Genomic DNA, 12,767 nt, shown 5'->3' with positions numbered 1-12,767 from the left:
AACTGAAAATCATAGTAAAAATGTTTGCTCCTTCGAGCCCTGTACTGAAATAGCTGTATATAATTTTCTGGTGAGATTATGGTCTTTGCAAGTGGTCCCTGAACTGAACTGAGCTGACCGGTAACTGGCGACCGGGTTTAATAATGTACGTCTGATCAGACTACTGCCACAGTATACTGGGTGAAACAACTGAACTGACCGATAACTGACGACCGGACCGATAACTGGCGATCGGGTTTAATAATGGTAGTAAAGTGACCACAAACAATATCACATAATTCTCAAAATGAACATTTTTGCACGTAATATAATTAATTAACATAATTAAATATCCTAATTTTACTGAATGGATTGGATCGCTCCCAGGCTCGCTGTAACCTAAATATGCCATGAAAAATATGCAATAGCTTTTACTTGACCAAACTATGTAATTAAATCCAAAAACTGAGACAAGTGCGCCTAATGTCTTCGTATTTAATCATGACTCCGAACCAACCCGAACCAACACTGAAACATCATATAGTCATGATTAAAATACGCTTAAAATGATAAAGTAGTACCCCTAAAATGGTGAGGGTCGAAATCTAGGTGGATGGAGGCCAAAATATGAAACGCTCTTTCGAGAGTCAATTTGGCACATCGCACCGTAAATTCTCGTACGACCTCAAAAGTGATCCGAATCACAAACGGCCAAAAACATGACCTTCCTAACTTAAGGAGGCACTGTCCAGTCCAAGGCCAATGGCTAAAAGCCAACCAAGAACTCAAACAAGCCACTGAACCGTCACCGCAAGTTGCTGTCCAGAAATACAGCAGCTGTACATTTGCTTTTCTTGTGTCGTTTTCGAGACTACCGGCCATTGGGGTTTGAACCACCAGCCAGAGACTCTTACCAACATCCCAAGGAATGATTTGAACCATGGCTAAGGGCCCTAGGCCAGCCACCATTCGCACCATTCCAGCTAACATCAGAAAACCCCAACCGAGAACACTCATACATGCGTGTGTAGTGTTGTGTTTCATTTGCTGTCTCGTGTCGTTCCAGTGGCCATTTGATTGACCATGGCACGATCTAGACATCTAGGGGCATGGTATGAACCGTGGCTAAGGGCCAGTAGGCCAGCCAAGATCCACACCATTCCACCAAATTCGAAACCCACATGCTGTCAAAAAATGAGGGGCCGAAGGGGTGCTGGGGCTGTTCTTGCGTTTTTTGTAAAAACCGATTCACCATGGACCAAGCCTCCAAAAAGGGCTACTTAGTCACGTCTTAGACATCACAAGGAGAGGTTCTAATCATGGCTATAGCCCTTAGGGCAGCCAGGACCAGATCCATCACCTTTGACAGCAACAAGGAAAAATCGAATGCACAATGGGACATGTTTGTGGAGTTGCTGTCATTTCTTGATTTCGGCCAACATGGGACTCGAACAAATGGACAAATGTGTTCCTAACATGTCCTAGTACATGCCTAAGAGTTGGCTTGGGAGCCTGGAATCGAACCATCCACCTGAACAACAAAACAAGAGAACCCGTGAAGCTTGTCATGGAAACCGAAAATCTGCATGTTTATTTTCTGAAAAATTCTTGATGTATTTCGGTTTTTGCTTATCAAAACATGATCATGTAGTGAAAATAAATGATAATAGGACTTGATTGAAGAGTCAAGGAAGAACATATGCATGCCTGGTTTCGTTTGAAAGAAAAACGAAAGGATGAGACGATACGGCGCGGAGGAGGTGGAGCGCTTTCTTTTCTACCTTGTTTCTTACTCGATTTTTTTCTCTCTATCTCCCACCTAATTCTCACGGTTTTACACTCTGAAATGCTCTCAAATTTTCGGTGATGGGGAGGGGAAATGGTAGTGAGGGAAATGGTTGCAAGATATAGGGAAAAAGCAAGACCAAGTCCACCATTTGAATTTTGAATTTTGGTATGATATCAAATGATTTGTTGGTGTGTTTGTTGGGGGTGAGGTGGCCGATTCTACATGTTAATCAAGGCTAGGATAGTGATCTAGTATTAATTAATTAAGGTGGATTATTAATTAAAAAGGTTAGCAAGCTAGAATAACATAGAATGGGTCAAAGGTGAGTTGGAATATAATTGCTTAATCCACTAACTGGTGGCCGAAAATTCACTTATAAATGGAGGGGAAATATTTTCTGGCTAGTAAATTTATAACCCTTAAAAGCCTCACTAATCCTTTAATTAATTTAGTGAATTACCCCTTAATTATGGAACTTAAATAAACTTATTTCCTACTCACCTCAAGTAACTTAATTAATTCCTTAAACCTCTTTTTTCCTTAAATTAACTTACTTGCTAGCTAAAATAAATTCTGGAAATGTTTTCTGAATCTTAAATTCTATCTCAAAACTCCAACACCAGTCCGGCCTCACTGAAATAACTGAGACGATAAAAATTTAAACTACTACGTAAAATAATTAAATTTAGAAACTCATGCAATAAAAATCATTTTAATTTAAATACTAGAATTATGCATGGCTTATACGCAGTCTAAGTTACGGGCTCTACAGTCCAGCATATTTTGATATTTATCCAAATTTATCTTTATCTCTATCTGATATTAATATACTAGACTCTTTAACATTAAATGTTAAAACTCATGGTTATAATTATACTCCTGGTACAGAAATAATATGTATCTGTTATCGTATTTAATATAAACCATTGTTTACACTGAATCATATGTGTAAAAGAATTGATTAGAAATTAAATGAAACTATTCTAATAGAAACTAATTTTAACAGATCTAATATTACAACCTGTAGATCTATAAAATGGGAAGAAATTGAATTTCCAGAAAACTGGATAATTGAACAAGCTGTTCCTAGAAATCCTGTAATAAATAAGGATTTACAACAAGTTATTCAAACTAATGAAGGATCTGTTCAAATACAGTTTAATAATGAACAAAGAAGATTATTACCCTCTTCTGTTTATGCTAGATCAAGATCTAGTCATTCTTTTATTTCACCTCTAGATTATATTGTAAGGCCCTGTAATTAATTATCCGGTAATTTTGGCATAATTAGAATAATTATTGAGTTGTAAATTAAAATAATTAATTATGTCAAATAAATTTAAGAAGTGTGTTAAAAATATGTATTTTAGAATATCGGAGAATTTAACGATATAAAATACATATAGAGTTTAAATAACACACGAAAGCAAAATGAATACAGACCGGGATAGATGGGCTTGAGTTACTATTTTAGTAATCAAATACACAATACATAAAAATACATATACATACACTCAACTTACCAAATAAGGGAAGGAAATAAAAGAAGAAAGAAGCTTTCCCAACTCCATTCCCGTCACTTGTGTAGCGGCTGCGGGAAAATCGCGATACCTCCTCTGTCCGACGTCCAAATCTCGATCGGTCTAAAGGGGTGTCTTCCTAAAATCCTAAGCTTCAATTTAAGTTAGAAATCGCGAAGTTTGAGCAAGGATTCGGGTAGATCGAAGCTGCTGTTCCTGTGCTCTGTTCTGCACGAATTCTTCCCGTTTTTGGGTGAGCGTTTTTGGGTTGATGCGATTTTTGTGGTTTGAATTTTTAGAAATGACCTAAAAAGAACTTTTAGCTCTGTTTTTTACTTTCTTTAGCCGCTAGAATCATCAAATTTGGATAAGAAACGGAATTGATATAATTTTTCTACCAAAATGTGTCAAATCGAATTATGAAACTGTGCTGTGCAGGACACCTACTGTAATTCGAATTTTTGTCAATTATACGCTCGGATTCTGGACTTGTGATTCCAAATAAAGTTGTAGAGTTATGTGTTGTCTTCGTAATGATATAAGATTCGTTAAATTCCATTAAGAATTGAGATAGTTATGCTCATTTTGCCGAAACTGCTCAGTACGAGATTTTGTCCGAAAATCTGTTGAGTAGCAGTGTGTTCTTGAAAATTCTGTGAATAATCTATTGAGATTCTGAAGATAGTTTCAACTGGAGAATCTTAGATAATTGAGTATCTTTAATTTCCAATTGGCGGATGTTGATTTGAGTTAATATTGAGTGAGATACGAATTTTATGCTCTTTTGTGCCAAATCGGACATTGGTGTGGAATGTGTCATCTAGTTTGTTCTATTGTGTCATCCTATTATAGCGTATCAGCTGTATGGAGGCCGCGTCAGGGATGTTATTCAGCACAGCTTGGCATACCTCGCATACTTGGCAGGGCGGTTTGGCTGCATGACGATGTAGCTCCCCTGTGTTGTTGCTCGAGCATTATTCCAGTTGTTATCGTACCGTTTGTTGGCTCCTGTGATCCAGATTATTCGTTGAGCCTTTCATGCATTGCATATTACATTTCATTATATGATTATGCATGATTTATGTTATTGTTGTTATTGCTGAACTGTTTCATACCAGAATCCTAACCTCAGTTGTTTACTGGGGGGCTGCTGTGGTTGCATTTGGGCACCATGGTAGATCTCCCGAGTCGTTTTGCAGCATCAGGCCGAGGTTCCGCCAGTGGAGCTCGGGATTGAGGTTGGATTGCTTGGTTCTGTTCAGTGGAGTCTCCCAGTTAGTCTATATGTATGTCTTGAGTTTATTTCAGTCTTATAATGTACTTTATTTGCCGGGGAGATGCCCCGTGTATCTGTAGTAGTATTTGGTTGTTTTGTGATGTTCTGAGTCGATTATGTGGTTTGTATGATCTGGCGAGTATTTGGTAAGTTTTAAATTCTGTTTAGTCCTGGCCAGTGCGGCTATAGGTTGTTGACTTTGATTTTGTTTTAATGACTCTAGTTGGAGTATATTTTGAAATAAAATGCTGCTTGAGTTTTCGGGATGTCCTACTTACGGGAAGGTAATGCCGAAATTTTTCTAGGCCCTGAGGTCCGTTTTAAAGTATTTTAAACCTTTTTCCGCTGCAGTTTTAAATCAAACCATTATTGTTTGATCCTTATTAGTCATTAGAGTAAATGGGCCTCACATCTTGGTATCAGAGCGTAAACTGGGATACGCTCGAACTAGAGTCTAGGACACTCGAGTCTTGGCACTAAAATTGTTGTTGCGTCTGTGTATGCTACTTGACAGCATGTTTATGTAAATATATGATTTGTTTGCTTCCATTCTAATTGTTTTGATGTTTTATCGTATAGAATGGAGGGAGGTGGTGAAATTCCTGCTTATAAGATTCCTTTAGCTCGAGGTCGAGGTCGTGGACGTGGTAGACCTCGTGTCCGTGTTGTTGATGATACTTTTGTGGAGCAAGCTGCTGATCAGTTAGAGCAGCTTAGGATGGATGAGTTAGTTGCGCGTTTCCATTCTATGCATCCTCCTCGATTCAGTGGTTCGGAGGGAGCTGAGAAAGCAGAATTGTGGATTTCTGAGATTGAGGAATTGTTTGATTTGATTGAGTATCCTCCAGAGTGTCGATTGAGATTAGCTGTGCATCAGTTGAAAGATCGTGCCAAAATGTGGTCTACTACATTGATGACTTTAGATGCTCAGAGGATTGTTCCATCGTGGGATATATTCAAGCTGAAGTTTAAGGAGAGTTATTGTCCTCCATCTACAGTTCTAAGGCTTCTAAGTTTCATAACCTGAAACAAGGCGATATGTCAGTTGCGGAGTATGCAGATTCTTTTTATGCTATGCTGAGATATACTTCTCATGTTGCTGCGAGTCAGGTTGCTGTCGTCGAAAGTTTCATTGAAGGATTGAACGATCATCTGCACCCTTTTGTTTCTACCGGTAAGCCACTAAATTATCTTGAAGCAATGGAAATAGCAAAAAAGGCTGAAGCTAGTCTTAAGAGGAGTGGCAATCGAGTTCCTACCCAACATCATCAGTCGGGGAGGCAACAATTCAGTTCATCTGATTCTGCATCTCTTCGTCCACGTGGGAAGCAATTTAAGAAGCCTGGTTCTAGTTCTTCGAGTTCAGGGAGATCAGGGAACCGTGGGGGATATCGTTATAGTGGACCTTATGGTGATCACTGTGGGGGTAAGCATTTCAGTAATCAGTGTGTTGGAGTTCAAGGGGTTTGTAATAATTGTGGTCGGCCGGGTCATTTTGCTAGAGTCTGTCCTAGTAAGACGGGGAAATCAGCCCAGACAGGTAGTGGAGCTCAAAGTAATAGAATTCCAGCAGCGTCCCAGTCTTTCCATCAGCCTATTCGCCCTTCGCATCAGAGCAGATGGCAAGGTGGTCAACAGAATCAGTCATCTGTTCATGTATTTGCCTTAACTAAGGATGAGGCTCAGGCAGCTCTAGGTACTGTCATTACTGGTAACTGTAATCTATGTGGTTTTATACCGCGAGTGTTATTTGATATTGGAGCATCTCATTCCTTTGTTTCTCATGCATTCGTTGTTTCGCGTGATCTTCACACAACTAGTATGAATTTCAATCTATCTGTTGCTACTCCGATGGGCAAAATGATTATCACTGATAATGTGGTGTTCAATGCGGTTTTGTTTCACGGTGAAAATGTTCTGTATCTAAATCTCATAGTCCTACCTATGCATGACTTGATTGTATCGTTGGTATGGATGTTTTGACTGCAAATCGTGCCACTGTTGACTGTTATCGAGGAATAGTTCGTTTCAGGCCTAGCTTTGCTCCTAAATGGAATTTCTATGGCCGTGGTTCTCAAGCCAAGATTCCTCTAGTTTCTACGATTGAGATGAATTGATTGTTAGATTCTGGTCATGAAGGTTTTCTGGTTTATGTTGTTGATCTATCGCAAGATGAGCGACGGATTTCTGATATTCCGGTAGTCTGTGAGTTTCCTGATGTGTTTCCAGAAGAGATTCCTAGCTTTCCACCAGAACGAGAAGTTGAGTTCAGTATCGAATTAATGCCAGGAACTGAACCCATATCTCGAGCACCATATCGTTTAGCCCCTGTTGAGCTGAAAGAACTGAAAGAACAATTACAGGATTTGTTGAGTAAATGTTATATTCATTCGAGTTCTTCACCATGGGGTGCACCGATTCTATTTGTCAAGAAGAAAGATGGAACGATGCGGATGTGTATTGATTATCGACAACTGAATAGGTTTACTGTCAAGAATAAATATCCACTCTCTAGGATTGATGACTTATTTAATCAGTTGCAAGGTACTTCGGTGTATTCTTAGATTGATCTTTGTTCTGGGTACCATCAAGTGAGAGTTAGACAAGAGGATGTGCCGAAAACAGCTTTTCGCACTAGATACGGACACTTTGAATTTTTGGTTATGCCTTTTGGTTTGACCAATGCTCCTGCTGTGTTATGTACTTGATGAATCGAGTATTTCGTAAATATCTCGATTGTTTTGTGATTGTATTCATCTATGATATTCTTGTTTATTCCAAGTCCTAGGAAGAGCATGCCAAACACTTGAGGATAGCTCTTCGAATTCTTCAAAAGAAGCAGTTGTACGTAAAGCTATCCAAGTGTGAGTTTTGGTTAGATAGAGTTGTGTTTCTGGGCCATGTCATATCTCAACATGGTATTTCTGTTGATCCAAGTAAAGTGGAAGCAGTTCTGAACTGGGCACGACCGATCAATGTGCCAGAGATTCGTAGTTTCATGGGTTTAGCTAGTTATTACCGGAGATTTATTGAAAATTTCTCAAAGATTGCTAGACCTATTACTCAACTGACTCAGAAAAATCAGAGATTCTTTTGGTCTGATGAATGTGTCAAGTTTTGTCGAGTTGAAGAAGAGATTGACTTCTGCACCAGTTCTTACCATTCCAAGAGGTTCTGGAGGATTCGTTGTTTGTACCGACGCATCAAATAGAGGATTAGGTTGTGTTCTGATGCAGCATGGCAGAGTTGTGGCCTATGGTTCTCGTAAGTTGAAACCGCATGAGTCTAAGTATCCTGTTCATGACTTGGAATTGGCTGCTATCGTTTTTGCTCTAAAGATTTGGAGACATTATTTGTTTGGGGAGCAATTTTTAATCTATTCTGATCACAAAAGCTTGAAGTATCTGTTCTCTCAGTCAGATCTGAATATGAGACAGAGACGTTGGATGGATCTTTTGAAAGATTATGATTGCGAGATCCAGTGTTATCCGGGAAAAGTGAATGTCATTGCCGATGCTTTGAGTCGTAAAGTTGTTGATGTTAATTTATCCTCGATTCATGTTTCTAAATTACGAGCGGATATTTGCACTTTTGGGTTGGATTTTCAAATCCAAGGTAATGCTGTTTGTGTATCTCAGATTTCTGTTGAGCCAGAGTTGATTCAGATTGTAAAGTCAGCTCAGAAAACTGATGATCGAGTTCTGAAATCTTATGAGTTAGTATCTCAAATACATCAATCTGGTTTCTCAATTCACTCAGATGATTCTCTTCGGTTGAATGGTAGATTGGTTGTTCCCGATATTCCTGAATTGCGTACATTCATCCTTAAAGAAGCTCATTGTACTCGATATAGTATCCACCCACGAGGCGGAAAAATGTATCATATTCTACGTCCTCAATTTTGGTGGAAGAATATGAAAAAGGATGTGGCTGAGTTTGTGTCTCGTTGTATGATCTGTCAGCAAGTCAAAGCATAAATCAATGAGACCGGGAGGATTAATGCATAGCCTTGAGGTTCCTCAGTGGAACTGGGAGCACGTGGCTATGGATTTTTTCACGCATTTCCCACGTACTTCTCGTCATTTTAATGCCATTTGGGTGATTGTCGATAGGTTATCTAAATCGGCACACTTTATTCCATATGAAAGGACGTATTCATACAAGAAGATGGCTCGTCTGTATATTGAAAATGTTGTGAGACTTCATGGAGTTCCAGTTGCAATAGTCTCTGATCGTGACCCTAGATTCACATCAAAGTTTTGGACTAGTTTCTAAAAAAAAAATTGGGTACACGACTTGCGATGAGTACTGCGTACCATCCTCAGACAGATGGTCAGTCAGAGCGTACGATTCAGACACTCGAGGATCTACTTCGAGCTGTAGTCATGGATTTGAAAGACAGTTGGCAAGAAGCTTTAACACTAGTAGAATTTTCATATAATAACAGTTTCCAGGTGACTATTGGTATGGCTCCTTTTGAAGCTTTGTACGGCAGACGATGTCGATCACCTCTTTGTTGGGATGAATTTGGTGAGAAGCAGTTGACTGGACCTGAGATTGTTCAGGAAATGCATGATAAAGTCCAGTTGATTCGTCAGAGAATGAAAGTTGCCCAAGATCGTCAAGCTAGTTATGCTAACAGATGTGGTCAACCTCTAGAATTTCAAGTTGGAGATTTTGTGTATGAGAATCTCTCCGTTTAGAGGTGTTGTCCGTTTTGGCATGAGAGGTAAGTTGTCACCTCGTTTCGTTGGCCCCTATGAGATTGTTGAGCGTATTGGGACTTGCGCTTATCGTTTGAATTTGTCCCAGTCCTTGTCTGCCATCCACGATGTTTTCCATGTTTCTATGTTGCGTAAGTATGAGCCGATCCATCTCATGTGATTCAGCCTAATGAGGTTGAACTTGATCTATCTCTATCGTTTACTGAGTATCCTGTTTGTATCTTGGATCGTAAAGATAAAGTTTTACGCAACAAAGTTATACCACTTGTACGTGTTCAGTGGTCGAGGCATAGTGTAGAAGAATCAACGTGGGAAACAGAAGAGAAGATGAGAGCATCTTATCCATATCTGTTTGATTCTTAGTAATGTATTGTTGGTTTCGTATTTGTGTAAGATGTATGTGTATGAACCGAAATTTCGAGGACGAAATTTGTTTTAAGGGGTAGAGAAGTGTAAGGTCCTGTAATTAATTATTCGATAATTTTGGCATAATTAAAATAATTATTGAGTTGTAAATTAAAATAATTAATTATGTCAAATAAATTCAAGAAGTGTGTTAAAAATATGTATTTTAGAATATCGGAGAATTTAACGATGTAAAATACATATAGAGTTTAAATAACACACGAGAGCAAAATAAATACAGACCGGGATAGATGGGCTTGAGTTACTATTTTAGTAATCAAATACACAATATATAAAAATACATATACATACACTCAACTTACCAAATAAGGGAAGGAAAGAAAAGAAGAAAGAAGCTTTCCCAACTCCATTCCCGTCACTTGTGTAGCGGCTGCGGGAAAATTGTAATATCTCCTCCGTCTGGCGTCCAAATCTCAATCGGTTTGAAGAGGTGTCTTCCTAACATCCTAAGCTTCGATTTAAGTTAGAAATCGCGAAGTTTGAGCAAGGATTCAGGTAGATCAAAGCTGTTGTTCAGGTGCTCTATTCTGCACGAATTCTTCCCGTTTTTGGGTGAGAGTTTTTGGGTTGCTGCGATTTTTGTATTTTGAATTTGGAGCAATGACCTAAAAAGAACTTGTAGCTCTGTTTGTTAGCTTTCTTTAGCCACTAGAATCATCAAATTTGGATTAGAAACGAAATTGATATGATTTTTCTACCAAAATGTGTCAAATCGAATTCTGAAACTGTGTTGTGCAAAACACCTACTGTAATTCGAATATTTGTCAATTATGCGCTTGGATTCTGGACTTGTGATTCAAAAGAAAGTTGTAGAGCTATGTGTTGTCTTTGTAATGATATAAGCTTCGTTAAATTACATTAAGAATTGAGATAGTTATGCTCATTTTTCCCAAACTGCTCAGTACGAGATTTTGTCCGAAAATCTGTTGAGTAGCAGTGTGTTCTTGAAATTTTTGAGAATAATCTATTGAGATTCTGAAGATGGTTTCAACTGAAGAAACTTAGATAATTGAGTTATATTTAATTTCCAATTGGCAGATATTGATTTGAGTTAATATTGAGTGAGATACAAATTTTATGCTCTTTTGTGCGAAATCGGACATTGGTGTGGAATGTAGTTTTCATGATTGGCTTAGTGTTGTTTTGTTTAGGCTGAGGTTCTTGAAGTGAAGTTGATATTGTATTGTCAAGTTGGTATAGGTATGTTACAGCTCGGTAACATACGACGGTAAAACATGAATTATGTTTAATTGCCATTCTGTGTTACATTGATCGGGTGTATGACTTGTTGGCTTTTGTAAATTGTTAAATGCCTTCGTTGTGATCTATGTTTATTATTATGACATATTATTGGCATTTAGCATAGGGCATACTAGTATGACATTCATGTTGAGCCCTATCGTTCTTGTTAGCACATTGTTGAAATCCGTTGTTATCTGGAACTATTGTTTATCTCGTGATCATTGTGTGGCTGATAGGCCTATACACATGAAACCGTAGATGTGATTGAACAATCCCGTGGTTAGTGTAGCCTTTTGAGGTGAGTGTTGGGATTGTGTCATCTAGTTTGTTCTGTTGTGCCATCCTGTTATAGCGTATCAGTTGTATGGAGGCCGAGTCAGGGGTGTTATTCAGCACAGCTTGGCATACCTCGCATACTTGGCCGGGCGGTTTAGCTGCATGACGATGTAGTTCCCCTGTGTTGTTGCTCGAGCATTATTCCAGTTGTTATCGTACCGTTTGTTGGCTCCTATGATCCAGATTATTTGTTGAGCCTTTCATGCATTGCATATTACATTTCATTATATGATTATGCATGATTTATGTTATTGTTGTTATTGTTGAACTGTTTCATACCAGAATCCTAACCTTAGTTTTGTACTGGGGGGCTGCTGTGGTTGCATTTGGGCACCATGGTAGATCTCCCGAGTCGTTTTGCAGCATCAGGCCGAGGTTCCGCCAGTGGAGCTTGGGATTGAGGTTGGATAGCTTGGTTCTGTTCAGTGGAGTCTCCCAGTTAGTCTATATGTATGTCTTGAGTTTATTTCAGTCTTGCAATGTACTTTATTTTCCGGGGAGATGCCCCGTGTATCTGTAGTAGTATTTGGTTGTTTTGTGATGTTCTAAGTCTATTATGTGGTTTGTATGATCTGACGAGTATTTGGTAAGTTTTAAATTCTGTTTAGTCCTGGCCAGTGCGGCTATAGGTTGTTGACTTTGATTTTGTTTTAATGACTCTAGTTGGAGTATATTTTGATATAAAATGCTGCTTGAGCTTTCGGGATGTCCTACTTACAGGAAGGTCATGCCGAAATTTTTCTGGGCCCTGAGGTCCGTTTTAAAGTATTTTAAACCTTTTTTCCGCTGCAATTTTAAATCAAACCATTATTATTTGATCATTATTAGTCGTTAGAGTAAATGGGCCTCACATATATGGTGGATATTCCACAAACTTCTAGAGCTACAACTTCTCAAATAAGAGAAGAAGTAGAATCTTCAGCAGAAGATTTAATTATTAATCAAAATAATATTGTGCATCAATGTAATTTTCAAAAAGTTAAAGAAACTGATACTGTTTCAGAAATGAATTTTACAATTTAATGGATAGTAAATCAAAAATTGATTTTACTAAAGGATCTTTTGCTAGAGCAAAGATCAATGCAGAATTTTATTTACCCAAATGGAAATCTTTCAGAGATTGGTATTTTAAAAGTTTCTCTGAAAAAGAATTTGAATATATTGTCACAGAATTTTATAAATACTGTGAAAATCAAAATATATTAATTCATTTTGTTCCTTGGTTTTTTAAAACATTCATTATAGATTATATTTTTATTCTTGAAAGAAATTATAAATTTCTTTCTGGACAGATTCAAAGATCTGTTTATCCTCCTCAACAATCTTTTATTATAGAAAAGAATAATAAAGTTTTGAATTTTACTGCCTTTTCAAAATTATTGAAAATGATATGTTACAAATAACTGTTAAACATATTAATCAAATAATTAAAAACAAAATTATACAAATTTATATCTTACGATAATAGGTGAAGA

General features: G+C 38.0%; 2 protein-coding genes across 3 annotated transcripts; both read left to right on the top strand.

Annotated features, from left to right (window-relative positions):
• Window positions 1-4,169: 4,169 nt before the first annotated feature.
• On the top strand, window positions 4,170-5,591 carry LOC140981588 (uncharacterized). The gene is made up of 2 exons (XM_073448017.1): window positions 4,170-4,574; window positions 5,144-5,591. The coding sequence occupies exons 1-2, from the start codon at window positions 4,363-4,365 to the stop codon at window positions 5,589-5,591; spliced, it is 660 nt and encodes a 219-aa protein (XP_073304118.1). The 5' UTR covers window positions 4,170-4,362.
• LOC140981220 (uncharacterized) lies at window positions 5,562-12,088 on the top strand. Of its 2 annotated transcripts, none has more exons than XM_073447547.1 (2): window positions 5,562-6,260; window positions 11,635-11,840. In XM_073447547.1, exons 1-2 carry the CDS (start codon window positions 5,603-5,605, stop codon window positions 11,691-11,693), a joined length of 717 nt encoding a protein of 238 aa, XP_073303648.1. In that variant the 5' UTR covers window positions 5,562-5,602; the 3' UTR covers window positions 11,694-11,840. The 2 variants fall into 2 exon arrangements, 1 of the variants encoding a protein (XP_073303648.1); XR_012176052.1 differs by lacking the exon at window positions 5,562-6,260 and adding an exon at window positions 10,078-10,266 and having other exon boundaries at window positions 11,635-12,088.
• Window positions 12,089-12,767: the final 679 nt, after the last annotated feature.

This window comes from Primulina huaijiensis, chromosome 7 (genome assembly GCF_012295235.1).
Source record: "Primulina huaijiensis isolate GDHJ02 chromosome 7, ASM1229523v2, whole genome shotgun sequence".
Lineage (NCBI taxonomy): Eukaryota > Viridiplantae > Streptophyta > Magnoliopsida > Lamiales > Gesneriaceae > Primulina > Primulina huaijiensis.
Note: the sequence above shows the minus strand (reverse complement) of the source record. Positions and strands in the feature narration are given on the sequence as shown.